The sequence below is a fragment of the Megalops cyprinoides genome, chromosome 22, assembly GCF_013368585.1.
Source record: "Megalops cyprinoides isolate fMegCyp1 chromosome 22, fMegCyp1.pri, whole genome shotgun sequence".
Lineage (NCBI taxonomy): Eukaryota > Metazoa > Chordata > Actinopteri > Elopiformes > Megalopidae > Megalops > Megalops cyprinoides.
This window is the reverse complement of record NC_050604.1, coordinates 22,252,745-22,280,657: the sequence shown is the minus strand read 5'-3', so window position 1 is coordinate 22,280,657 and position 27,913 is coordinate 22,252,745. Positions and strand designations below refer to the sequence as shown.

General features: G+C 42.3%; 1 protein-coding gene across 1 annotated transcript in view; it reads right to left on the bottom strand.

The window, feature by feature from the left end:
* The window catches only part of vegfc (vascular endothelial growth factor c), a 39,109-nt gene extending 18,494 nt beyond the window's left edge, over positions 1–20,615 (bottom strand). Inside the window, exons 1-3 of the mRNA XM_036517036.1 lie at positions 20,123–20,615; positions 3,097–3,310; positions 2,490–2,680 (exon numbers count right to left, since the gene is read on the bottom strand). Of these exons, the coding sequence (XP_036372929.1) occupies positions 2,490–2,680; positions 3,097–3,310; positions 20,123–20,236 (519 nt within the window). The 5' untranslated portion in view covers positions 20,237–20,615. The remainder of the gene's footprint in view (positions 1–2,489; positions 2,681–3,096; positions 3,311–20,122) is intronic.
* Positions 20,616–27,913: the final 7,298 nt, after the last annotated feature.

The window sequence follows — 27,913 nt, the reverse complement described above, 5'->3', positions numbered from 1 at the left end:
TTAGGTTTGAGGAACACGTCTACGCAAGTTTTCGTGCCGATCCTGAACGTCCTGAACCGAGCGGTAACTTACATTCAAAGGAAAAAAGAGAGGACAACAAAGATGTAGCAAATGCCTAAACACATTACTTACAAGGACAAAAAAGTTATTATTACTCAATACTATAAAGCTAATTACTTATTAAGGACAAATCCAACTAGGCTAAAAATATAAGCTGAAAGTGCATAGTGATAGATTCTGCTGTTACGTGACTTTTGAATATTTTTGTGATTTTCATATTTGAATTCTTGTGCTTGATGTTTTGATTGTACTGGCATGGATAGTTGCCTTGAACGAAGAAGCCTCTTCATAATTTTGAAGTTATTTTTTTTTTTTAAGTTATTTTTTTCCCTCTTTAGCTCCAGTAAGAATACCGCTTCTGCGCAGCTGCTGCCACAGCTTAGCGCTGCTCACAGACGACCCCCGTGCTGGTTTGGTATGGCGAGAGGTTCACTCGCTTCATACCTTGGCAGCACATCTGATTTTTTTTTTTTTTTTTTTTTTTACGACCGCAAAACCTTGGCGCGTGCTCCCCTCACCGCTTCCACGTAAATATCAAAACCACATCTCTGCTCCTGATAGGGATCGCAGAGCAGCACAACGATCTCAGCGCTGCAGGCTGACCTGAGAACAGTCGACACCCAGCAGCCCAGAAGCACTTCACTGGCTTGCTTACGCAGGGGAGTAGCAGATTATTGTCTTCGTTCTGAAGGCAACACGCTCTGCCCGTTAGTCCCCTGCGTGAGTCCTCGCTGTGTCCTGCCGACCCCTCCCCACTGTTTCCCATGTCAACGAGACGAAACATTAACCAAGTTGGCCGACTCCGAACGGCTCTTTCTCGCCAGACAAAGTAATCCACAACAATGAGGGATAAATTCTCACCGGAAAATGTGATTACATATGTAATATATAATATAGTGAGATGGTAAAATATTTAAAAATATACTGTAGTCTGGGGTTTTTGTTTTTGTTCTGAGTTAACAGTTAACAAAACCAGCCCTTATACTCTACCTAAATGTTGGCTAATGTTTCATGATAAGACTGTGTTTTTTTTTTTGCCTTTAGAAAACACTTTGCCAATGACTTCCCACAATAAGCAGTGAATGAATGACTGAGAGAAATGTGAAAGGCCAAGCGCTGTCGGCTTCTAACCATATCAACTCCCTGTGCGATTAGACAATCCAGCTAGTCTGTCTGTACCAGCGCCTGCCTGCCTCGTCTAAAATTAACAGTGCTCTGTGCTTGTGTATCACATTCGTCCCAGGTGAGAGTGCGGTCAGACGAAACGGGAGATTTATTTGATTGGGCGTCTAACCTGGTCGGGGGTATAGAGGCAGCGCAGACAGGTAATCCCCGCTGCTGGGACTGAGGTGTCAGGTGAGCAACGCCGACAGGACAAGGCGCCCACAAGCTCCTCGCTTTTACAGGTTTATTAATTCAGAGAAAGGGGACACTCTTGCGAACAGCTGTACAAAGACTGCTGTCGTGTAGAGTGCGGGTCTGTCTTTCACCATCAAGTGTCGGCACTTGAAATGTGTCTAAGTGGGAAGTATTAGAAAGGTTGTCCTTCATTACGAAGGCAGTAGCTCACGTACAGGGTAATAAGTTCAACTTGATCTCCACTGTGTGTGTGTGTGTGTGTATGTGTATGTGTGTGTGTGTGTGTGTGTGTGCTTAGACACAGCTTACTGTTGCTGCAGTCAGCAAGCCACCGCAATTGACAGAGGTTTATTTGTTTTTATCTTTACTGGTCAGAACAGAGTTAGGATTTACTCACTGTGATATCTATACAACTGTAGAGTATTATATTAGCTTAGATTCTTGCTGAATAAACATAGACCCTGACTGAAACCTGTTTCAAGCTGATACGTATCAAAAATTGTCACAGTTCAAGGATTGGCCTCTAACTGATCCTGCAGCTGGTGTCTACACATGATCGTCAACTTGCCTTGAAAAGCGGGTCTTAGTGAAGGCTGCCTTCCTGTAGACTGTTCCAGCACACAGGGGTTTTCACCTTTTCCATCAGATCGCAATGCAAACCCACACTGGATTTACTCTGCACGCACTCTATCAGAAACCTCTATGGATCTATGGATCCTTGGATCTATGGATGCCTATGGATCCTTATTTGCACGGTGTCAAAACGCGTCCACAGCGCCAGCAGGGAACTCTCTCGACAACCTGTGTGACACAACCACACGAGCCGCATTGCTGTCCGCGGGAAACAAGACAAACCCGTTTCATCAAGCGAGACATGTCCGGCCACGGTCATGCAACCTGTCAACCACACAATGAAAACTGCAATCAAACAACGCAGTCAGACGGCAGAACCGGACATCTTTCAGTGGAGATCAGCTTAGATCTTTAAGAGCTTTTTTGACAGAGGTCCAGCCGAACCGCTGAACGTCCCACCCCACCCCCGCCCCGCCCCGCCCCCGGGCGTAACTCACCGTCTTGCTGATGTAGGAGGTGCTGATATTCCTGCACTGAAGCTCCTCGCTATTGCAACAGCCTCCACATCTGTAGACAGACACGCAGGGGGGTTTATAGAAGACGTTTGTAGCCGCCCCAAACTCTCTCCCCACATCTAAACACACTTCCCGAGGCATGCACAGGGTCTTTCTCCATTCTGACTCAATACCTGTTGAATGCACGGCAAGAGACCAGACAGGAAGGGGAGACGCATTAAAATGACATCACAATACGCAATTCATTCACGTTCAAATGTTATCAAATGCTACACCTAAAAACCCCCTAGCACATAATGGTACAGTCCTGGTAAAATGGTAGACTCTGTGCTACTTTGACCTGCAGCAAAACAATGAAAATGAACTCTTCCCAAGCTGCTGACAGTAAATTTAAGATTGACTTGTTTTCTTAAGATTGTGCTTCGTCTACAGAATCAGCATTAACCCGTTGAGCACAGAGCCCTCAAAAGGTCAGAATAACAACAGGACAAAAAAAACGTCCCTACGTGCACATAAAAACTGTCCTACAACTCATGCAAATGACAGCAATCAAGGCACGTGAACGGGGGGGGGGAGAAAAACCACTTACTTTTCAGGATTTCGAAGTTGAAGTATGCCGCCGCGTACACAAGAGGCTCCTCATTCCGAGCCTCAGAGGAGAAGCGTTCCCGGGGGGCGAAACGCAATCCCCGCTTCGAGCGGCACTTCATCATAGTCCAATAGTTTGGGTAGACTATTTTCATCAGCTCGTCTACGCTCGACGCGGAGCGCAACTGCTGCTCTATATCCGGCTCTGAGTGTTCCTGGGAATAAAAAGGAAAACACAAGAAGAAGATTAGGAGCGTAGTGCTACTGTAGTTGCGCGCCATACAGGCTGATATGATAACCTTGAAAAAATGAAAGCTCCGCATTTCAGGAATATGTCCTGAAGTGTCAAACTGTTGCCTAGATTCAACGTAGTATTGTCACTTTCATACATTCAACAGAATATAACGTTACATATTTTGAAACATTATGCAATATGAATGCAATTGGTTGCGATGAGAGAGCAAAACGTTCAGGTGGTATCACATGACACTTTTTACTGGTATCGCAAACAGCGAATGAGACTTCTTCCTTCAGTCAACTCACTAAATGATATCATGTTGTCACTGGATACAGATGCCCATAGGACGTAGGGAGCTAAAGATTTACATACATCTGAACACAAACAGGCAAAAGAAATAACCCATGAAATTTTACATCAGCTACGATGTAAGCAAACAGCTCACTCAGTTATGATAGCATTGTCTATTTGAGGAAATTGATTCCAGCTGCCTGTCACACATTCAACACAGCTACAACATTATCATGCCTACATATAAATACCGAATCAAATGCTCTACACTTTTCAGTCTATGACACCACAGCAGACCAATAGATGGTGAGACCTGCTATGCACTTTCTGGCAGGAGTGAAGCTGTCCACACAGACAGATGCTTTGTTAAAGCCCTCCCGAGCCGTGCACCATTTTCACACCCAATTCACCCTAACCTGACTGGTGATTAAGAGAGTGCTTTTTCAGTAAAGGGATCCGGGTTCGAGCTGGTGTGGGAGCTGACGGCAACCGATGTCTGGGACGGGGAGGTACTCCGCACCGCGCGGCTCCGCTGGGACTCCCGATACGCAAAGTGTGAAAACCCGAGCGAGTGTCTCCGGGCAGCCGGGGGCTGAGGAGGTGCTGATGAAAAGCGATACTCCTGTCTGGAACATTCCAGGAAACATGCCCAGTTACCCTCATGACTGATTGGCCCCCATGATTAAAAAAAAAAAAAAACTCCAGAGATTCATCTCGGAGGCGTCGACAAACTAAAAAAAAAATTAAATAAATTTAAAAACCACAAAACCCCTGTAATTGATTCTTCCCCTTTATCTCGGCAATCCATTATATTTTATTACATGTGAGTGGTCTTCTCTAGACTATGTTGAGATTATTAAAGAGCTAATGTGATCCTGCACTGAATGTCTCACTTTGCCTTGGCAGTCATGTTTAGAGTTAGAAATATAGTTAAATGGTTTCGAATGGCCTTTTTCAAACCACAAGATAAGCATACAGATACAGGACTGCACACACATCTTGGCAAGCAGTTCATTCCACTGCTAGGGAGAGCAAGATTTAGCAGTGGAGGGAAGAAAAGATGGACGAGGTAGTCCAGCAGTAGATGTTACTCTCAGGAGATGAGATGGAATTTACGAGGAAATCTGGAATGTGGAAGGCACTTTGAGCACCCTGCATGAAAGGTGCCTCATAGATTTTCTATTATTATTTATAATGTTTTTATTATTGTTTTTAGTAGCAGTAACAATAGCTGAAGCCTGAAGACAGGGGAGCAAAACTGTTACAGCAGTAGAGAACAAGAATAAGTATTTTTAAACATGTTCTGGCAGCAAGGGGGACTAAATGGAAAAAACTCACAGAAAAAAAAAAAAATTTTTTTTGCATCTCTTAAGATATCTATCAATCTATCTCTAAAGAGAGAGAAGGGGAGAGACAGAGACAGAAAGAGGGAGGGACACAAGGTCGCAAGGAAGAGATGAGCCAAGGAGCAGAATTCCACATTAGTTGAATGCAGATGGATACAGTGGACAGGCGGGAGGGCCACCCAAGAGAACATTACAGTATCAAAGGTGAAACCCGACCGCCACGGAGACAAAGAGCTGGGCAGAGGCAAATTCTTTAAAAGAAGCAGCAGTCAGTCAAAGGGGGGTAATGTGTCATGGAGAGGACAGGGGGCAGTCTTGAGCAACCCCTGGGACATTTCTCAGAGGGCGAAGGGGGAGAGAGTGAGAGATTCCAGAGAGCTCATGGCAAACGTTGGGAGGAATCAAACGCCGGGTCTTCAGATATTAGCCTGGACGTTGGTGAATGCAGCAAGAAATTAAAAGCCAGGTCTTCAAAGATCGGCGTGGATAGTATTGAACACAACTGGTTTGATTCCAAGCCCAATTTTTTCAGATGACAGGAATGTGGAGCACGAATTGTCCAGTAGACAAACTGATACCCAAGAGAAACTGTAGGGGAGGAAAATAACTGTGCAGTGTCCGCAAAGACGTTCTAGGAAAAAGCCACGGAGGAAACAAGATAACCCAGAGAGCGCCTGCGGAGAGAACAGATGTGGGTGTAAATGGACTTAAATCATCACTTCATATTAACCAGCATCTGCCAGCACTTTTAGCATTGGGCTAAATTAATGCAGACATGATACTTTAGCAGTCTCAGTTGCCTCTGCTCTCTGGGTTGGCACTGAGCCATATATATATTTGTATCCCTTTCCCCCCCTCGCTATTTAAGATCCTGCCTTGACTCATATCCTGAAAGCGGGCCAGTCAGCAATTAAGTATGTGTCAGTGGATTTCACAAGCTGTAGCGCGTCAGACAGGCACTGACACAGTCTCCGCCGATCATGGCAAAGTGCGCTAATTGCTTAATTTACTAATGGAGCTTTAAGACAAGAGGCCCGCCTGCCTCGTTTTACAAGGTTTACCGGTGTGTCCTGAGGAGGTTACAGGGTTCAAAAAACAGCCCGCTCGGAGGCAAACTTTTCTCATCGAAGTGCTGCATTAAGGAGGAAGACCGCAATCCTAGAAGGAAGTGAACATTCCTTCCCACATTTACTTTATTTGTTCAGGAAACTTGAATACTACAGAAAAGACCCAGCAACGCTATTGTGTTCGGTTTCTTCCATGTCTTTGTTTATAACAGTTCCTGAGATAACATCCATAGTCAGTTTCCTACCAGGAACAATAGAAACTAGGGTGTATAAACATGTTCACACATTACTTGGTCCCAGGCCCCAGGTTAAGGTACTTTTTTTATTGTTTGAACACAATCTGTTATTTTCTCAAGTCCTTGACACAGTAAATCATTTCTGAATCTCAAAAATGTTGTGCTGCGTCTGTAATAAACCCAAAATAGCACCTTTTGTTATGTCGACACTAATAGAAGTCAGTGGTAGCCTATTTAAGCTGGACAAGCATGAGTCAATTCAATGATTTAATCTTCAATTTTTTTAATATCATTTATAATTTACAATTATTTAATCGCCAATCATTAAAACATACTGCAGTGCAGTAAGGCTTATTCTGAACAATGGAAACAAATTAGACATACCACATCACCTTAGTCCTGTAAAAACAACCTGAGACCAAACCATTTGCTATGTAGACAATGCAGAGAAAAGTATTACCGGGGTTGTATGTGGTGAAAAGTTTAAAAACTCTATCCATCAATGACTGAAAATGTATTTAAACTGCTATTAAGGCATAAGTGCAGTCAGCTAAAACATTGAATTTTTGTTTTATAACGAAACTATTTTTAGAATGCAGGAAACAGGGACATAATGGCTGGATATAGTGGTGGGAAGTATCGTGACACATGGGTTAGCACGAAAACCCGGCGATTAATAGACTGCAGTCAAGGATGGTCAGCCATTTTTTTTCTGCTGACATGTGTTACCAATTAATAACGGTTGTGCACGTTCCAGCTCTAACGAACAGCTGTTCTGGAACCGCAACGCATTGCTGTTGTTTGGATTCCATTTTCACTTTCGCTGCTTTACACCTCTGCCCGAATGTTGTGTGTGCCGCATCACAATGCAGCGGAACCTTCACTCAATTCCAGTGTTCTTTCCAGCACCTGCTAGGAAGATTGACCTCAACACAAAGGGCTTGGAATTGGGGGGCAGCACCAGATTGTGCTGGTAAATGGGCCGTCCTTTTCATGGTCCGTAGATATTTCCTACTCTGACCGTAAATGGCAATTGCGTTTTTGTCCGGGACACAAAGCACTGTTTGTGCTGCCACAGGGAACTCGCAAGTGCACGGGTCAGGAGCTTGCATTCAACCTCCGGATCACACACTCCCCAGATGTCCTTGGATCCAGCAGCCAGCAGGCTCCCTCACAACTAATAACTCACTTACTATCGCCCTTCCTCATTTACTTGCAGTCAAACTATTTCACCTGTGGTCTGTTTTATCTCACACACATTCAAACGTAACTCATTCACAGCAGATAACACTTTTGTGAGTCGCGCATGCTGTAACATGCTGTATCTGTAGACAATATCAATTGCTGATGGATGTTTGACAGAGATGCTAGAAGCTCTAATGCTAGAAGTGGTGTGGGGTCTAAATGTCAATCAAAGTGATGGATAAGCTATCGACAACTCAACAGAGATGTTAATGAGTATAACAGGTTTTGAGGTCACTCTCTAACGGATACTCAACCTGTGATGCTTAAAGGGTAATGAAAAATACTTTGCTGGACTATGTAACAACCATATGGGATTAAGTGAAACAAGGCCAGCAGGGCCTTAGCTTTCAGTTCTGGTTCACAGCTCTTTAATAACGTCTATAGGACAGAGGCAGGTGAGAAGCTCAGCCATGCGATAGCAGGGTGGCCAGTAGCACAACCAGCTAATCTTGGGCTGCTGAGTTGTCGTCATACGGTGCACGTCAACGGGAACTGTTGCCTGTCAAGAGAAGGATGTAAGAACATCTCTGAATGATAAAGCTCATGTTCTGTCACTGTTCCCTCTCAACACGCCGTCGCGCTGCGGCGTCGAGCTCTCAGTGAAGACAACTCACCGCACTGCTCTTTCAAAGACAGGATGGGCGAAATGACTTTTAAAGTGAATTGCACTGAGGTGGGGAACTCCACTTTCATCATTAAGAGCTAACCAGATACTCACAATATTGCAGACAGGTGACCAAAATACTTGCCAAACGTTGTTTGCATGCCTACAGTTTGAGGTGATTTTGTTTTATCCCTTGATAAAATATGCACACTGTGCATTAAGCATGCAACAGTATATGCAGTAAGCCATAAAACAATTCAGATCTCAAGTTTTGAGAGAATGTGATGCATAATATGTGCATGCTCATGCAGCTTGTTGGCACCTAACATCCCACCCAGGTAAAATGGCTTAGGAGTGCAAGCAAAGGTAGCAGAATTCACAGATAATGCATAAGCATCAAATTAACACACCACACACCACACACCCCACCGAGGCGTTACACTACATCTTATTCCAGCTCACTCTTCCCACACATGGTAACTACACTATTTGCAAATTTTTCGCGCCCCCTCACAGCACCACCTTTTAATTTTTCCGTTTACTTCGGACAAATACATTCCATCTGGTTGATTCCCCGTCCAAAAACATCAAATTGTTTTAACAGATTTTTCACAGAAATGTGAGCCTTTCACCACTTCTCCACTTGCACCAGTGAGATGCAACCATTTGCATCGAAACAGCAGAGTGGTGCCTTTCACAAAACGCTGATACGGTACTTTTTTGCGTAGGGAAAAGGCCAGCCCAGATCAAAGCCGTCCCCAGTCCACAATCCGTCAGGCAGAGCTGAAGTTAAAGGCATTACAGTCTAGCCACGCAGGCTTAAACCCCCCCGAGACAGAGAAAAAGACATAGATTAAATACTCTTATCTTCAGAGTGTGACGATAAATCAAAGCGAAGCCAAACAAAATCTCACAGAGTGAGTGCCGGGTGAAATGGAGGAGAAATCGAAGGCTGCGGCGGGGCATTCGAGGAGAGGTGAGGTCAGGGAATACGATGTGGCACCCGCACGCCAGTCTGCAGCTGATACAGGCGGCCGGGGGGGCTCCAGCAGCACCACCCAATGCAGCTGTTTCATTTGTTCGTTATTTATGAATCGCGGGATTAGCGCTGATAACAGCGCGGAGATAAATGGATTCAAATGGTCGTTGGGCTTTACACACACACACGCTCTCTGGGTGACTGAGCGGGCCCGACTTGTGGTGCAGCGGCAGTGCTAATTTGTTGTTCAAGCGAAATACAGTCAGGCACGCCAGACATTCATCAGCATCTCCTGAGTACCCTTCGGCTACAATATTCGGCGCTGCCAAGGGGTAAACTGATTCCAATTACATGTGAAAAATGACGCTGGCAAACTCAGAAGGATAACCCGTATCTGCAGCCAGCTGGACCGTTGCTGGATCAAGCGATTCGCTGGAGTAACAGGCCTCCCCATTCAGCCTAAACACAATGCTTATTGCCATTCTCTTCGAGCAATGACTTTCAGCGAGTGCTATGTTGCTGCTGTTTGTTTCTGTTTCTGCATAACAGTGTGAGCTCAGCCTGCATTCAATGCTGCAGAAATGACCAAAAAAAAAAAAAACAATCATATAAAAATGAGAAACTGGAACATTGGTTTCCTTTTTCAATTAAATACGACGCGGTCTTGGTTCTGCTCTGGTGTCGTTGAGATGTAAACTGTAATAGACACGCTATGTATGTTAGGTTACAGTTCAGCACTTTCATCCAATTCCAGTTGTTGGAAATTACTTTTCCAGCCACAGAATAAGCTGTTATATCCATCCGAACACACACAGCACCACAACAAGCACAAATAAGAAACAGTACTGACGATGGCAATTAAATGTAAGACTTGCAAACACATAAACACTCGTTCATAAAAACAAATGCATATTAACTTGTCAAGTATGCTCAGCTTCATCTGGTTCTGATGGCACAGGGATGCAACTAAAATGGAAACAATACTTGTTTGAACGCATTGCGCAACATGTACCATGCATCACAAAATAACAAAAAAATTACTGACGCATGAACCTATTTGGAAATTTTGGAAAGGTATGTCATATTTTTATAATATTTTCTGGGAGGGGTAATGACATCAACAAGATATAAGATGTGCTTTATCATGATTATATGTGCCTACTGCGAATTCCTGCGTGGTTTAGGTTACTCTGGTCCAATAAAGCAATTAACTCTCCATACTTCACTCCTTTCCCTGCTCCGCAGGGATGTCAGAGCTAATGTAGCATTTCTTCTGAGCTCCAGGCCGAGGCATTCCTCTCGCCAACACCACATCACAGAACATCGGTCTCTCTAACATTGCTGCACATCCTTAAATGGCTTAACTAAACCTAACCTCCTACAGCAGGGCTGCTTGGCTTTGGCCCCTGCGGAGCTACAGTCAAAGCGGTTTGTAGCTCTCTTTGAACCCTCTGATGCTCAAAGTGGGTTTCAGTGGAGACCATAATTCATTAATACAGGTGGTTAAGTTCCTTGGAAAGAATTAAAGCATGTCCAGGGGGGAGAACTGAGTACATCATGAGTGCTTAATATAACGTTGTGATACTGCAGGATGGTATCCCAAGCAGAGCCATGTTTGTGTCAAAATCACAGCCACTATCAACAGTGACCGACACTACTACTTCTCTGTAGTGGAATATCTCAAACAATGTCACTCTGGCCAAAGCTTTCGATAACAAATTTAAGGCAGAATTTCTCTTTTTCACCACAGTGCTTGTTGTAGCTTGAATGTTGCTAATGGTGATAGTCAATTCCTATGTGTGGATATTAATTGTGAGCGGAAGCCCATGAGTGTCTGCTTAGAGAGATTTTAGACTGTATATGTGTGGGCTTGAAATACCTGTTACTGACATGAAGATATCAGCACACAGTGACATAGGGGCTGTTTAATATTTATTGGTCCCACGCTGACTTCATAATTTTTCCATGGGCAAGTTTTATGCCTTCTAAAAAATGCGTAATTGCACAGAAATAACTGCAAATGAAGGAAAACTGAAGCAAAATGTGAACGCACACCCATCCGCCTTTTACTTTACACCAGTATTCCCAGACTCCATCACTTGGCCAGCTAATTTCACATTTAAAGTGAAGTCACGTGCGCGCCTTGTTTGCACCAGTTAAGTGTTAAACCATGCGCCTGCCATCCCACAAAGAGAAGCACCACATCTGCTTCTGCTAGTCCTATCTGGCACACGCTGGGCTCTCTTTTCTCTCTGCGCTCACCATCTTTGAATTGCCCCTGTCCTTCTTAGATCAGAAAACCCAGTTGCTGCGGGAGTCCTGGCAATGGTTTAAATTGCAGTACAAGTCGGAACTCTTCTGCCGTGGTGTCCTTGTTAGAGACGGGTTACTGTGAGATAAAAAAAAAAAGTGCCCTAGGCGTTCAACAGGATCAAGTACAAGCACAGCAGCCCTAAGAGACTGTCCATTGTTTCAACTTGATGCAATTCGCTAATGAAAAGTCAAATTACATGAATAATTTCACTGTAGCTCAAATAAACTGGTATCCCTCTAGGGTCCATAAGGATATTAGGAAGACTAATTCAGCTGTATTATGTGAGATTAAATACACAAAACACGTCTGAAGTGTTTTCTCAGACCACACTTCACTCTCACAGTCACCAAGGAAGAGTTCATTTTGGTTTGATGACATCAAAGGTTGGCTATTTGAAACATTAATGACTAAGCAAAATTAAAGAAGCCTATGCCAAAGGAAGAACCTTTGACTCACTGTGTTTTCTGACCAGACAAAAGTCTGACTAAAGGAGCAAATGTAGCCTGCTAGCTCATAACTAGATAAGACTAGTTTCTCTTTAAATCATCTTCTAAGAAATCCAATGAAACTTCTGAGAAATTCCAATAAAACAAAATGATCTGTGTTTGTTTCTGCATTCCCACCTGTTTTTTCTGCGAGGGCTGGCTTCTCATACGTCTACGTTATCACAATCAGGAACACTGGGAATGCCGATTACCAGGAAAGCACTGCAGCTGCCTCCTGCTGCTGACCACCCTGCGTGTTTTCGTGTTCACTCATCCCCGAGGAGGAGATGAGCATAGGGTCTTGTGATCGGCCTTTGGCCTTCACTCTGCTCACTGAGGTGAGTCTGAGGAGAGCAGCGCCCTTGGCTACCGGCTGGGCGCTCTGGGATGAAACCCTATGCAACTATTTTAAAGCCTGCATCAACAACAGAGGTGGCAATTGCTACCACAGCATAATTACGTGTGGTTTCACTTTCAGCAGGCCACTCAAATATTGTGGGTCACACTTTGAGTGGTGCCATCTACCTTCCACAACAATGGGCACTTTTTTCAGGGTATTATTATTATTATTATTATTATTAAAAAACAGTCACATTCCACTACAGTCAATGGTGCCTTCTAGAACATCTCCCCGTGGTTGCCATGTGACTGCTTCCTTACTGTTACATCACACTGCTCCGTGCAATTTGTACCCTCCCTGGACAGGAAGTGCATGAGTTTCAGGATTCTGGTGTGGCAGCAGACCCGGACAGTGTGTTGCTATGTTAAACAAACCGCCACAGGAAAACTGTGCTTTGGGAAGCACGTCAGTAAAGGATTCAGGTGTCCCATTCTAGCCAGTTGCCTCCCTAGGCACCCAGAGCTCTTGTCCCCTCAGCCGACATCTGAAGAGGGCTTACAGTGTCACGGGTTGCCAACCACCACTGAAGACTTTACAAACAAAAAAGGCCTTCAAGTAAAGACCACCTGCTTTGCGCAGTTGTTTATTACTGATATCTCAGTGGCTTAGAGGGAAAAGCAGTAATACAACGCATTTGTCAAGATAAGCTGCAACTTCCTTTATGGCCAAAGGTCTAATTGTTAAGATTACAACAGCAGAGTAAAGCTTGAAGTAAACTATTTAACAGATTCGTCTCAATGAAAGAAAATAAGATGCGACTGTTGATAATCAGACTGCTTTCTACAGGACAAGGAGCAGACCATCATAAGCAAACCAACAAAACAACCATCAAAGTCAAAACAGGAAAACACAGGACTGCTTAGTTCCATTGCTCTTACTGGAAAGTTCAGACCAGAAAAAAAAAAGAAAAATAAGAGGCAAAATAAAAGACAAGCCAGCAGGCCTCAGCCCCCTCCCAGAGCTCCTACCAATCTCTGAAACAAATCTTTAAATGTGACACCGAAAAAAATATACAAACCAAACTTCGTGAGTTTTTTTTACTCTTTACGCACTTCTAAATGGCACGTTCTCCTGTTTGCCAGTTCATTAAAATGATTACCGGAGACAAACCTCACTCACCTCCCTCTGTCCAACTCCACTGAAATCCGTATGTACACAAGCAAACACCCCGAGGTCGAAAGTTGAGGAGAAGGTGTGGGAACGCAAGAAGCCTGCCCTTGTGCATTCATCCTCACTTGAGTGTTTCGCTTCTGCTGTGGGTCAATTTCAGAGCAAACAAAAGTTCACCCTCTGAGTTTAATGGTTTACTTTCTTCAGGAGGATATATAGTCCCGAGCTGCCCTGTTTGCGGAAGAGCTCTGAAACGGGAGGAGTTTTGATTCTTAATGGCTACCGTTGCATGGGTGGACCTAATTGCACCAGATGGTAGGAGTGTTTGCCTCCTACACTAAGCTAACAGCATGGATGCGGAGCTCGTCTCCATCAGCAAGAACTATCCAAACACCATCCCATTGTTTAAAGAACCACATGAGAAAGGGGAAAGGGAGGTCTGATGGATGCGCTTGCATTCCTGTAACTGGTGGCTTTCTCAGGCCCCATTTGAATCAAACTGTGTATTCTCTCAATGAAATATCTCTCCACTTTGGTCAACCTCATAACAACTATCAGTACATTAAAATTTACTCTGTCGTATTTGTCCAGGATGATGCGTACGGTATGGAAGTAACAGTTATTGATGTATTATGCAATGTTATGAGGACAGGCTGGCAGTATAAGGTTGTTTCTTTTTACTGTGATTGCAGGGAAGAGCTGTTATCTGTGTATCAGTTACTGGCAGCAAAACAAACCAAAAAAGTATGAGAGATAACACACTGTGAAATGTCTGACATCATATTCTGGGGGGAAAATACCAGTTGAGACATGCCTTGTGTTTTGGCTACAAAGATTCTACTATTGTGATGCTGGATCAGTCTGTCATGGTCTCTTGCCTACTGTTCCAGCATCACATGTGGTTTGTGCAAGTTCAGAGCCTTGACTTAATCATTTTAACCATCTTCCTGATTCTGGAAGCGCTAGCGAGAGAGAGCTGGACTGCAAATCTGACCCCTCTGAACCTCTGCCATAAAGGTTACAGAGCACTGGAGATCACCGTTGAAACAGCATGTAGGTTTGTGTTAACGCCTTTACAACCATAGTTTTTTTCCCCTCTTGGTGCTACAGTACATGTGTATTTGTTCATCTGGGACTCAACCCAAGGGCGCTAATACCTTGTGAATAGACTCAGTTTTGGTATTTCATTTATTAATAGAGTTGTGTGTTCTTTGTTAACCAGTCTACACACAATGTGCTGAAAGAAGCCGATTATGGTATTAATGTTTGCTAAAGTAGGTTCATGAAAGTCTTAGGCATTACACAGCAAGAAACAGTGTCAGTAAATCAGCAAAACACTCCAGGCCAGATGTTTAAAACAATAATATCCTTAGTGCTGCTTGCCGGGGCAAACATAAAGCAATTTGCTTTTTTATTGCCACTATTTGAGATATAAACGCTTGGCCCCGTGCACACTAAGGAAACATTGTAACGAATGTATGCGCTCGTTAAATATCGGTTGCATCACTTTCAGGACTGGAATTATGGAAGCTTTGCTGCACTTCTCTCAATAAACAGTGTTGCTTAGTTTGCTGCCATAGAGCTCCATTCTGCTGGCCCCTGAATTCAAAACTAGCACGTCTTACTGCATTTGCCGAGCTGATGTCAGCCAGAGCAATGCCTTCCTCCATTCTCCTCCACTTCAAGCACTTCTTGGAACATGAGGGGATTGAGGTATCGGGGAAACATCATTTGTTTTGATGAGCAGAAGGAATGTACATCTCCGTGTTCCAGGAACAATTCAAGCAGTTAGAAAACTGGACAAGGAAATGTTGTCAGTAATGCGTGTTTGCAGAATCAACAAAGCGCTAGTAGATTTTTCAACACAAGGCTGTCTGTTTAAAAATATTAGTATCACCATGTTGATATGGACATATTATTAAAGCATGGGTGTTAGAGGGGGAAAAAAACTCCTACCTGAAAAGGCAAAATATGCTATAAGACTTCTATTTTTGTCTATGAATGATGATCCCTGGCCAAGCCTGAATGTCACTCACCTAACAATGCCTCTGCTGCTGGTCTGTCAGTCATGTGACTTTAAGGCCGCCATGAGGGAGGCAGTCTGCAGATGCAGTCTGGCAGATGCTGAGCCCCCCAGCCGAGGGCCACAGTCCAAAGGCGCATTCCTTGGCTTGCAGAGACTGGGGTTCATTGACTGCTTGTGTACTGACATCACGGGTGCTGATCCCGGAACAGAGGGGCCATGACCAGTGTTGCAGCATCACTGTGAACTCCATCACATGCTGCACACCTTTTTTTTTTCTTCTTAAAAAATCCTGCTTCTCTTTAGCTTAAAATGTTGAGTGTACTGGAGGGCAGAGGCCATTAATACACAAATATTCATTATTACTAGATAATTAGATAATGCTAAACTATTCCACACGATTGCAACGGAGCAAAGGAAATGAAGGTGGCTGTCTCCGCACAAGAACGGATGCAGTGGCCGTATCTGCACGACATGCATGCAACACGTTTCAAATCACGTCATCTTCAGGTAGTGCAGGAACTGGAGTTACACCCATCGCTTCCTTTATGAGTCACCTCCAGTTATAATATTTCATGTGCGAACAATGAACCGCGCCACAATTGCTGGGATTGAACATTCGCGGAACGCTGCTGAGGATTAGTTTCTCTTGAATCGGTGACGATTCAAACTATCCCGAGGGCACTGTTTCCAGTTTGGGTATAGCTGCATTTCGAACAGATGAGCACAGCATGAAAAGAGCCTTGTTTCAGTTTCTGTCCCTGTCAGCCATCAGTACTGTCTTCCAGAGTCACATTTAGACAGAACACTATCGGAGTCAGCCAAGCTGGATGACAGTTGAGGTTTCTGGACTCTCCACGGCTGCACCACAGAGATAAGGAAAGGGGATGTAGTGCAATGTATGAGAACATGGGAAGTTCAATGATGACAGCAGGCAACTCTGCCCAGCTAAGCTCGTCCTTGTGTCTATAGTCTAGATGTCTATGGTATGTCTAGAAGTGTGTCAGTCCTGGCCTTGTACAATCCCAAGTGTTTCTGCTTCGCGCTACAAATCCTGCCAAGCTATCCCATAACTCTCTGAGAGGGGAAAAAAAAGTACTTCCTAGTATCATTATGAAATTTACCTCTAATTAATTCCCATTTGTGTCCTCTTGTTCTGCTGACACATCTGATCTTGAAATAGTTAAAGAGTCCACCTGTTGTTTGTTTGTGGTCCTCCTTGAATATCACTGGGACACTCAACAAGCTGAGTGTGATGGCAGTCTTGACATCACCCCACAATCATAACAGCTCACTGAAATAAAATATTCAGTGGTCCAGGATATTTTACTAGACCAAAAAAAATGTATCATTTGATTTTACACCCTGCGTCGTGTGTTACTGCCCTGCCCTTTGGGCTGAATTTTTCAGCAAACCAATGCAAACCTGAGGTGTGGAGGGAGTGACGAAATCAGGAGCACAGCCACGAAGCAATTGCCGCCCGGCAGCAAAGATTCCACTCGGCAGTATTGTGACACTCGGCCCTCAACGCCAACGTCTCTCTGCGAGTAGCACGGCCGGGATGAAGTAACCTCAAACCCCTCGCTGATCACAAATTACAAATCTGCTCCCCTGCCTGCTCTCGAGGTCATCTACGAGTCTTTCGCCCCCTGTCTGTCCTCTGGAAAATGATCTGTGGTTCACATCAAAATTTCCATTAAATGTGTATATATAATTAGACTCTGAAACTTTTTTTTTTAACACAGTAATTATGTTCTTCTTGTTTTAATGGCCTCCAGAAAAAGTGATTAGTGATTTATAAATTCTCAGTCAGTGCTTTATGAGAAAATACACTCAGCAAAGTCATTGCACTATCTGTCATATGACTTGTCTGAGAAAAATTCCATACATGTATGAACATTAGAAGTGGTGTAGCGGAGCAACAAAGCGTGGGTAGAAAATATAATTGAGTGCACAGTGTAATTTAGAGCAATATCAGATGAATCACTGAGAGGCAATAATCCTTTATGTGGTCACGTGTACTTTGGGTTTGTGAGTAAAAAAATCCAGAGCTGTACCATTAACTGTAATATAAATATTCCCTGAGTAGGATAAAGAACAGATTGCACATTTAAGAGCTCTTGTTTTTTGAGCCATTTTCTACCTATGCATATGGAATTCCAAACAAATTAATTATAATTATATTAGTATAGTATGTTGACCCCAGGGGTTAAACTCCTTAAAAAAACAAGAATATTAGGTCTGCACTTGAATACCCTACATGATTAACAGTGCAAACATATTAAAAGGTATTCCAACTTTTGTCATGCTGTCAGCAATACATTGCATATGGAATCATTTATAGTCATTATAAATTGTATAAACTCAAATTCTATATTTTCTAACAAGGGAAGTCGACCGTCACCCTCTGTTTACAATCATGGAAGGGACTTTTATTCTAAACATGTAGCCATGTGTATAGGGCTCGAAGGATCATGTCTCACACCTTACAAGTTCATTAAAATCACTTGAGCGAGGTTTACTTCATACGTGATCATGAAACATTAGACGCCTGACAGGAACTTCAAGTTCCACAGCCTGAGTGGATGTTAAGAATGTAAGAGACATTTTCAGGCAAAGTACCAAGATTCTGTGGCACAAGACTAGGTAATGTGTCCTAATGTTTATGGGGGTGGGGGCTAAAAACACTGCAGTAAATGATACGATTTTTAAATTCCCAATGCATATTGGCGAGGAGGCTTAATGTATGTTGTCACATGTGATAAAACTTAATTTCCTATGCTGAGAAAGTCTGATGTTTCTGTCTACGATGGAGGGTCAGATAAGGCCAAAGCAATCCATCTTGTGGTCTGTGGAGACCTGATCTGTAGTTGGATGATGGATGTAGAGTGCCGGGCCACATCCACTCGAGTGTTACCACAAACGCAGGAGCAGAGCAGTTTGGGACAGTTTCTGGACAGACTTTGACTCAAAGAAGCTGTACTTCTGCTTGTCGGACACTTAAACACTGGCGTCCCATCCAAACCAACTACTTTTGTAATCTGACAGTATTGTGATATGTACTGGCAGAATTGCATAAACTACTTGTAGAGCAGGCGCATTTTTGTGGCTTTTTACAGAGATGTCAAGGGTAATGACAGCAACTCCTGCAATAACAGCTGAAAAGCTCAGCTACCTCATTAATGCAATAGAGGCAATTATGATTTGCAATTGCAGAATAAGTGTGTAGAACATTAATTACAAACTGAGACTTTATTAGTAGTGTATGTAAATATTGTGATATGGAAAAAAAAAAAAAACATTACACCACTTCTGACACAAATGGCTGTTTAAAGCAGGCATGTCAAATCTAAAGAGACACAGGGTTAAAACACTGAAAACATGATGAAAAAGACAGACTTTAACCTCAAACAGTATATGGTATGACTTCATAATCTGCATTCTCCAAAGGCACACACTAGGTAGCATGCTAATTTCAAAATGCCCCGCATATCCTGTTGTCTGAAGCAAGAATATGCAGATGCAAACAAAGTTTTTTCAACATCCATGGATGCTGCTTCATGTTTCACATCCGTTAATTTGATGTAAACTCATTCATTACCGATTTATGCATCTTGCATAAATATATTTTCCAACACATCTGTCGTAATTCATATAATGACACGTTATTTGATCCTTAGACCTGTTTTCTGTTCCTGGATATTCAATGTTATTTGTTGTTAAGAAACTGTTGTTTAGGAAAACACTTTCATAAATCACCAATAAATAAATAAATAAATATTTAAAACCTGGGCTGAAAAAGTAAAAAAAAAAAAAAATCTGTGTAATACCAATATACGGATGAATAGCTCCAGCACAAAAAAAAGCTTTTTTTGGAATACAGCTACTCTATATTGGTTATTAGTATCAATGAAATAAAAGAAGATGGGTCAATATGAGGCAAAACAGATAAAATACCCCTAGTGTGCTACTGCATTTTAAAAGGAAACGTGAATAAAGTGGGGAAAAAAAATCTCTCCCTGAGTGTGTTAGACGATCAAAAGACCACGTGTTAGAGATTACCTCTTATCTCTTTCTCTAATGCTTCTCCGAAAGAGCGCACCCACACATCGGGGCTTTGACCCCCCGACACCTGCCTCCTCCTATTCGATTCCGTTCCTTGAAAACTTTCCCCTCTATTACCTCAGTGTCCCGCCGTCGAGGGGAGTTTAATTCCGTCTGCAGACTGCAGCGCATCATGAGTGCCCTAAATTAGAGGTTTTAACAGGTACACCGCCGACATATTCATACTTTACTCATCTATGTTCAACTAAATAAAGAAACCATGGCTCACGAAGTCGTATCTGGCCACCAAAAAGTCATACATAAAGGCATTTTTACTAAACCTTTATGACCTACAGCGCAGCATGAAGCGGCTAGCGATACGATCACTCTAAACAGAAATATTCAGATCCGCTGTCGCACATAAAAGGATTCTGCTTTAGGGAAAAAAAGTTATCCATAAACAAGACAGTGGTAAAATGTACAAACAGGCTACCTAAATGCTGTGTTTTGGTTGTCCTAAAATGATACGGTAGCTGTACATGCAGCTTATAGCCACCGAGGTTACCACACAGTAGGTTGAATGTGAATAATGTTACTTTGCTTTCCAAAAGCAAATTATTAAAAATGAAAAATAGACATACATACCCTGATATCTCCTTCATCTTGGTCATATTCATAATAGTCATGGACTGATTCAGTTGCGAGGTTTGTGTAAAATGCGGTATAGACCAAGAAAAGAGGTAATCCCCAAAGGTGCATTTTATAAAGTCTCAGAAATCCGAGGCAATAATTCCTCCTTTCAGATTTGACGCTTCTTGGTTATTCACAGTTTCTCAAGCGTAGTTCTCCTCCAGACAAATTAAAATTCAAGAGGGTATCCAAGTTTTCAAGAGCAGACACTCATTAAAGAAATCGGAGCTGCGGTAATAGTCGTGAGCTCGATGGACTCGCTTGTGGAAAAAAATGAGACGTTCAGTATGCAACCTTTTCACGTGTTTGTTGGAATGAGGCTTTCAAAACAGCGCTAGACATCCAGTAGGCAAAAACTTCAGATGGCGTGAAAGTGCAGAGAGCGGAGAATGGCATGTTTAATGCAATTTCACGGTGTCCCTGGCCTGCCTGCCTTCTCCTCCCCCTTTTTCGGGTCTGGTCTGCGCAGGATTGCTGCTACTTACTATTTATACAAAGCAGGAGGTTTGGGGAAAAGAAATATGAGTTGGGACACGTGCGCCTTCTCCAGGAGACGTTTTTACACAAATCCCTTGCGGTTACACGAACGTTGAGCATAATTGGGTTTGAGCAGTATTTTCATGCAGTTACGATATTTTAGAATTGGATTCATGTGTGTCATTTATTCATAAACTGTGATCGTTCTGACAGTATGAGAACATCAGCGTGTGCCTTTATCAAATAATTGAAACGCATATTGATTATTAAAGGCTAACACGCCGCTTAAACACGAAATCCAGACAGGATTTTCAGCAGCGTATTGTCGCAGTGCCAAGCCTTTCGACATTCCGTTATTTTATGTTAATTTGGGATTCGGAATGCCCCGGGTATTACTGCCGTCCTGTGTTATTTTCACTTTAGTAAGCAACTACGCATAGTAAACGTCCTTTGCTTCGTACAAACGTGATGTTTATTAACTAATCCAAGCAAACATACCAATGACACGACCCGCACGACATCCGTTTCACCTCATGTATGTTGTCGGGTGAAAAGTGACTTTCTAAACTTGTCAACGGTTAGGATAAGTCCGTTGTTCAGATCTTCCTTGCAATGACGACACGTTACTATAGCCTACGTGGTGCTGAATAGCTGTTACATTTTTCTCACTGTCAAGTATTTCAGCCGCAGTTTCAGCTTCTAGAGTGCCTGTTCTTTATCATACAAACACCACACGATTCAAACAGTTAATTACCCTCCTTAGACTGTTTTCATAGCATATGAAACACAAGGGGCAATAAAAATCTGTAGATCTGATGTTGTAGTGTTGTTTTTATTGGCCCATGTCCCATCCCTATATAGCTATCTGTCTGTTTGAGAGACATCCTATGATCTTTATTCAAGTTCAGCCAGTCATTACAAATGCCTTGGATCAAAGGGTTTCACTGTCTGTGTTACCTTTCCTCCCCAAAGATGTAACTTGTTAGAACCGAAAGGTTTATAATGAGATCGAATTAAAACTTTGAACCACAGTGAACATACAGACCCGTGACTTACGCAGGCTTACTAATCGGTCAGTGTCCTTGCAAGTGCACCGTGAGTGTGGATGATTACTGCGGCAGATGTTCGTATATGACCTGGCTTAGCGTGATTCAGAACAACACCATCTGCATGATAGAGCACAAATGCTTTGTCAAAGGCTCATCAGTGATCATACCCCTCAGAATTGTCTAGTTGTCTGTTGGAGATGCCCTGTCATGTTTTGATTGTGCAATGAATGGACTCCAGTATGCGTGATTACAACTGAGTCACTCTGCTCCCCTGGGTACCAGTCAGTGGACAGTGACTCTGGGGAAAGAGGTTACACTATTACACTGGTTTTACACCAGTTTGTCTGATTTCCATTACTAGTGCTTTAAAGATCAGACTACTGCACATGATCGGCGACTATGTGTGGGATGAAATGCAAATTCATCACCTACCACTAACACAAATATCAGTATCATTTTATTTATTGTTTCTTTAAGATATGCTGCCAAAATGAATAAATTGATAAACACATACAGACCACCTCACATTTGTACAAATGTTTCACGTTCTTAATCTTGCTCTCAGTATACATCTAATTCAAAACATAAGCCAGGGGCTTCTTGGTAAAATGGTTTAAGACAATTAAATACACTCATGGAGTGTTGTGTGTGTATTGAGGTATTTGAAGAGTATTAAGGATAATTCACTGCAGTTGCTGCCACATTGAACCTGTTTACTACCTTTACATATGCTATCATAAAGCATATGTAAATAGTTATATCAAATGACCACACCCCTTATGAACTCCATGCCCCAATAGGTACAGGAAAGCTGCTCCTTATAAAACAGATAAAAGGGGCCTCTACTGAGTCCTAATTTTGCACATTGATACCTTTTTAAGTACTTTTGTCGTTTCAGCCACAGATGAGCTTATGATGTTGTGTAAGATGGAACACTTTCTCAAAATTCGTACACAATTAAAGACAAAGCCTTTTGCCTTTAGACTGAGCTTTACCATTTAGATTTACCATTCATCATGTGGAGCAATGGTACAATATTGCTTGCAGTACTTTTGAAGAAAAAGAAAAGGCTATTAACTAAGGTATTGTTGAACATGTCTATAGCCTATGAAGTTCTTGACTACAGACTTATTTATATTTGTAGGATTCTATCAATGCTCCTTAGAACGCTTGTTGTCAGTTTGCTTTAATGCAAATGAAAAATGAAGTGCATAGCTATGGAAATTATTGAGGGGCCTAGGCTATGATGGTAAACATTTTTGATGAGGGTGATAAAAAATGTCATAAATATGTGTAAATATTAATTATGTCTCGTTGCAAGGTCCAAAATGGTCTTAAATTTGCTTGCCTGTTTACATAGGCTTCCATCAAGCCTTTCCAAGGTCGCTGCAGCTGGCAAAAGTTGGTGGCTTCGAGTGCAAGGCTGAATTTAAGTGAATCATCTTGTTTTTGGACACAAAAAATGCTCATATGCGCCTTTAGCCCAGCTTGTCAAAATGTATTTTCAACAGAGCCCTGTAATCCAATCCGTCCCATTTTAACCTTTATGCACATAATGACCTTTGACCCCACGATTCTGTTCCAGGCTCATTTTTTTGCGAAGACATTTATTTTGCTGCTGCTTTCCTCTTGATCCTTGCTGCATCCGTTATGGGACCCAGCAGAAGTTTACAATGGAAACATTTTGACATTGATATGCTGACCACTGCAATTCCCCTTGCGCGTTCCCAGGGGCTTCATTTTTTTCATTTTTCCATACCTGACAAATGGCATGTTTTCCTCAGCCCAGCAGTGCACGCCTGACGTCAGTGCAATGTTTCGAGCTCCAAGGTTGAGGGGTTAACCAGCCGGAGCTGGAAGCTGGCTGGAATGCTGGACTGGGAAGTCCAGGGCTTGATGGCACCGGAGAATGTGGCCATGGATCAAACCTGCGCCTGAGGAATGAAGCCTTCTCGCTAGCATGCAAAGCTGAACTAAACTGAACTCACTGAAAGCCACCTCGCTGACAAGCAATGTGGTTCTAATCCTTAAGTATCTGAGCTGTCACTCATAATTCTCTGTCTTCGGGGTTCTATGCAGAGTATTCCAATAGAATAGTATTATATGCAGTACCGGTCAAAAGTTTGGACACACTTTTCTGTCTTCATTTTTACTGTTTTCCAAATTTTAGAATAATGGTACAGACATCAAACTATGAAATAACTCAAATGGAATTACGCAGTGACCAAAAGGCATTATAAACAAATCATAACAATCTTATATTGTAGATTTTTAAAAGCAGACAAAATTTAAAAAAAATTATATATAAAAGATGCCCTATTTTTAGCATGATGATTCACTGTAGTAAGTTTTCAAACTGGGTGTCATGTTTGTTTGCCTTAAATGGCTCAGTAAATGTAATCAAAGGTGATTGGTTTTCTGGTTATGCTTTTCATTTCTGAGTGTCTGCAGCTGGATTAAGTATAACAGTATTCATTCAGAATTAGGCCTTGAGGTCCTTTTATGCCAAAAAGGTTTACCCACAGATAACAGCACAATGGAGCAGCCACTCATCTGTGAAGCAGTTTAAGTCTTTACACAACCCCCTCAGCTGATGTGCTTGCCTCTTCTTGCAGAAAAGGGTTGCGGTCCCACCTCAGCAAACTCCAGAAACAAACGAGGAAGGGACTGTCACGTGCTATTAAACACAAGCACTAGAGTCAAGCTGGAAACTAAAGGAAGTGGCCAACGAGGAATGTATACGAGGGTTCTTGTAGGATCCTGAACCAGTGAAGCCAGACCTCTCTGCTTGTCTGGAGATGTGTGCACAGCTTGGTCCCCTCCAATAGGAATTGCCCTAATGGAACTGGCTGACAAAGGGAGGCACTATGCGAGACCCGTCGCCTCTGTGTTCCGGAATTGGTGGCCCCTGTTAAAGACGGAATTCACCGCATCGCTTTAGCTTTGAAAACATCTCGGGTCAGCCTGGTTTCACTGTGGGGGCAGGGAGAGAGAGAGTCATTCTGCAGTCACCTCAGTACAGATTTCCCATGTGGCTTTGCCCAAACACACCAGTAGGATCCAAAAAAGGTATATATCACCCTAAATTGGAAGTTTGAAACTTTCAAACAGAAAAACAAATAAAAACTTCTTTAGCAAAGGCAGAGAAATCAATACGCATACACACACACACAAATGGAAAAGCACAAGTATGCACCCATACACACACAGCATCTGAAACCTAAATCTTTCTTATTTATTATTATCATCCCTGCTGGATTTGCATTCAGTATAAAGTTATAGGATCACACTCCTTTCAAGAAAAAATGTCCTTTTATAGTGTGAAAATGATGTACTTATAGATGCTAATATACAAAAAGTGTGGTGTTTTTAATATCCGGTACCCTAGAATAGTCCAATAATCCATGCATCCATGTGTCCTGCCATCATTTGTATGGGGCAGCATCCACACAAATGAAGGTTTATGCAAGCAACTTGGGTAGGGAAAGAGAGTCAAAGATGGGGCTTAGCAGAGTGCAAATAAAACTGTCAGTTATATTTTGAAAGTCTTCGTGTATGAGTCAGCTATAATTTTAAAATGTTTTTTGGTTCTCAGATGTTCACTTTAGAAGAACTTGCACTTGGCTCTCATCTTCATTTAAAGCTACAAGCAACACATGTTTATTTCGACTCTGGAATGCCATGGCCTTGAGCCTCCCTCAAACCTTGGCACAGGTGCTGATAGTGAAACCTTGTGTTCCTCTTTTGAAAGACAAATGTGGAGAGGCAAGGCCTTGCTTCCAGCATTTCTTCTACATACAGTTTCATGCAGCACTTCCAGACTGGTGGACAAGCTGTACGCTCATCAGAGCAAGCGCACTGCCTCGGTCTGTTTATGTGAAGGAAACCGAGTAGGGAATATGAACAATTTTCACATTGTCTTTGAAACCCTGTGCTTACAGCGCTGAGTGCGACTAGCATAATTAAAGACAACTGGGGTGTTGCTGTGTAGTAATCTACAGAGTGTGCAGGGTCTGATAAGGCTGCTCTGGGACTCCTTTTTTAGGAAGTCGACACCAAGCACAATTAATCGGCCAAACATCCAAACACTCACTGTGTGTGGCCACCAATAGTCCTTGCCCATGAATGCTCCTCGCCCAGTCGAGAGCATTCCCTTCTACTTCGGTGGGCCTGCTCTTCCCTTATAGAAATCTAATATATGTCAAAATGCAAAATCAATATTTCACCAAATATAGAATTTATGATACATCAAAATACAATGTGTATGTTAGAAGGTATGTAAATTATTGTTGTAGAATATACTGTAAAACATCATATTTTTGTAACATATTCTGTATATTTGGGCACATATTCAAAGTACATTCCTTTAGTTTTGAATTATGAATTTCACTGTGTATCGAGACATTCTTTTTTTCATAAGGGAGCAGTGTGTCTTTCTATAACGGGAGGGTAAAAAAAAAATGAAATTCTCAGCTGAAACTTGCAATTTTTGGTCTCACGCAGCAAAGTTCATCCACCAGAGCACCCCTGCTGTCTTGCTGGGCCTGGACAGTAACATGCAAAGGCAGTTAGTTTAAAATCCCATTACTGATGAGGAAAAACACCCGTGATGGAATAATGAGGTGTCACAAACCGCTGAAGCATTGGTGATTAGTTATTATCTGTCTTGCAGTGGAGAGTAAAGTGTTTTTTTTTTTCTTTTGACTTACGTAATTCATGGACCGACAGGTCATGGTAGCGTCACCCATTCCAAAGTTCACCAAGCCTCATACTCAGATCCATAGAAAATGCTGCATTGGTCAGTGATGATAATTCAGTGATTGACATTTTATGGAGGCTCCACCCATTCGAAAGTTCACAAAGCATCAAGCTCCCATCCATAGGAAATGCTGTGTTGTATCCTATAGAAACAGATGGACATGTCAGGATTAAAACGTCATATTACATTATGAATGTTGCATCTTGGGAACACCCAGATCAGCACATACCCCTGCTGAGTGAGCAGGATACAGATCTCACTTCTCTCTTCTGTGAGTTCCTGCCAGGACACTTGTTGGTCAGCTCGTCTGTCTCAAAAAAAAAAAAAAAGGGCTGTGTAATTCCACGTCTGGACGCTGTTCACATTCGAATGCCTGAACAAATCCCCTCAATCCAACTTTAAACAATGCGGTGGACAGGGGGAGTGTAGTCTGTCAGTGTACTTTCGGTCCTGTCAAAACGTACCGACCGTGGGGCAATTTGGAATTCGCCAGAATGACTCCATCGCTCTCAGAATTCGCCTCTGTTTGGCGTATCAGTCAAATGGAATATATGTGAATCTGAGAATCAGCTGACGATTTGCCAGCCGTGACACAAAACATCACAAATAGTGTAACGTTTTATCAAAAGTATCATAAAAGCAGGTTTATAGCTCATGGCCTCGTTTCAGCATTTGACCCATGCGATGCTGATATATTCACTGGGCAATTCACTCTCAGTGAGGTTCTTCCAATACACGAAGCAAGTGATTTGTCCCAAGCACAGCAGTGCACAAGATGGATAGATTCTTCTGTTGCCTGGCCTCATTTGTATGGAAATAACTCACTGTGGGCAGTTGGTTAAAAGTCCTGAAAAAGGAACAGCGTGACTCCCTGTTCATGAAAGCCTATGGTCACGGAAGATAGACTTTCCTAACTTTGACAATCCCTGTAAATTTGTTGAAATGTCATTTTTACAAAAATTCTAAATAAGTCACGTCTTTTTTTACATAATTGTATGGACAATCCCTCCCCAGAGCAAGGAAGAGACCTGTTCATTTTGCAGAGTATACCAAACAACATACTTTGGTGCACTGAAAATCTACAAAGACCATAAATGTAGGTCTAATATCATAACTTTTATTCACAATTCTGATTCAGAAGTAGTACAAACTAGGCATATGTTCAGGCAATGTTTTTATGATTCATATATACATATATATATATATATATATATATATATATATATATATATATATATAATTGAATATGTTCACAACACATATATTTTTCACTGGACAGCTATGCAAGATATTTAGCATTGTTGGTTCAAGAAAATATTCATTCCAGGTTTAATATATTACACAGAATTCATTGTACTCAGCTAGATTGTCCATTATTTTTGATAAAGGTGTTTACAATGTAAAGTAATCCAATTCTTTCCAGATTTCAAATTTGACAGACACATTGAGAGATATTCAAAA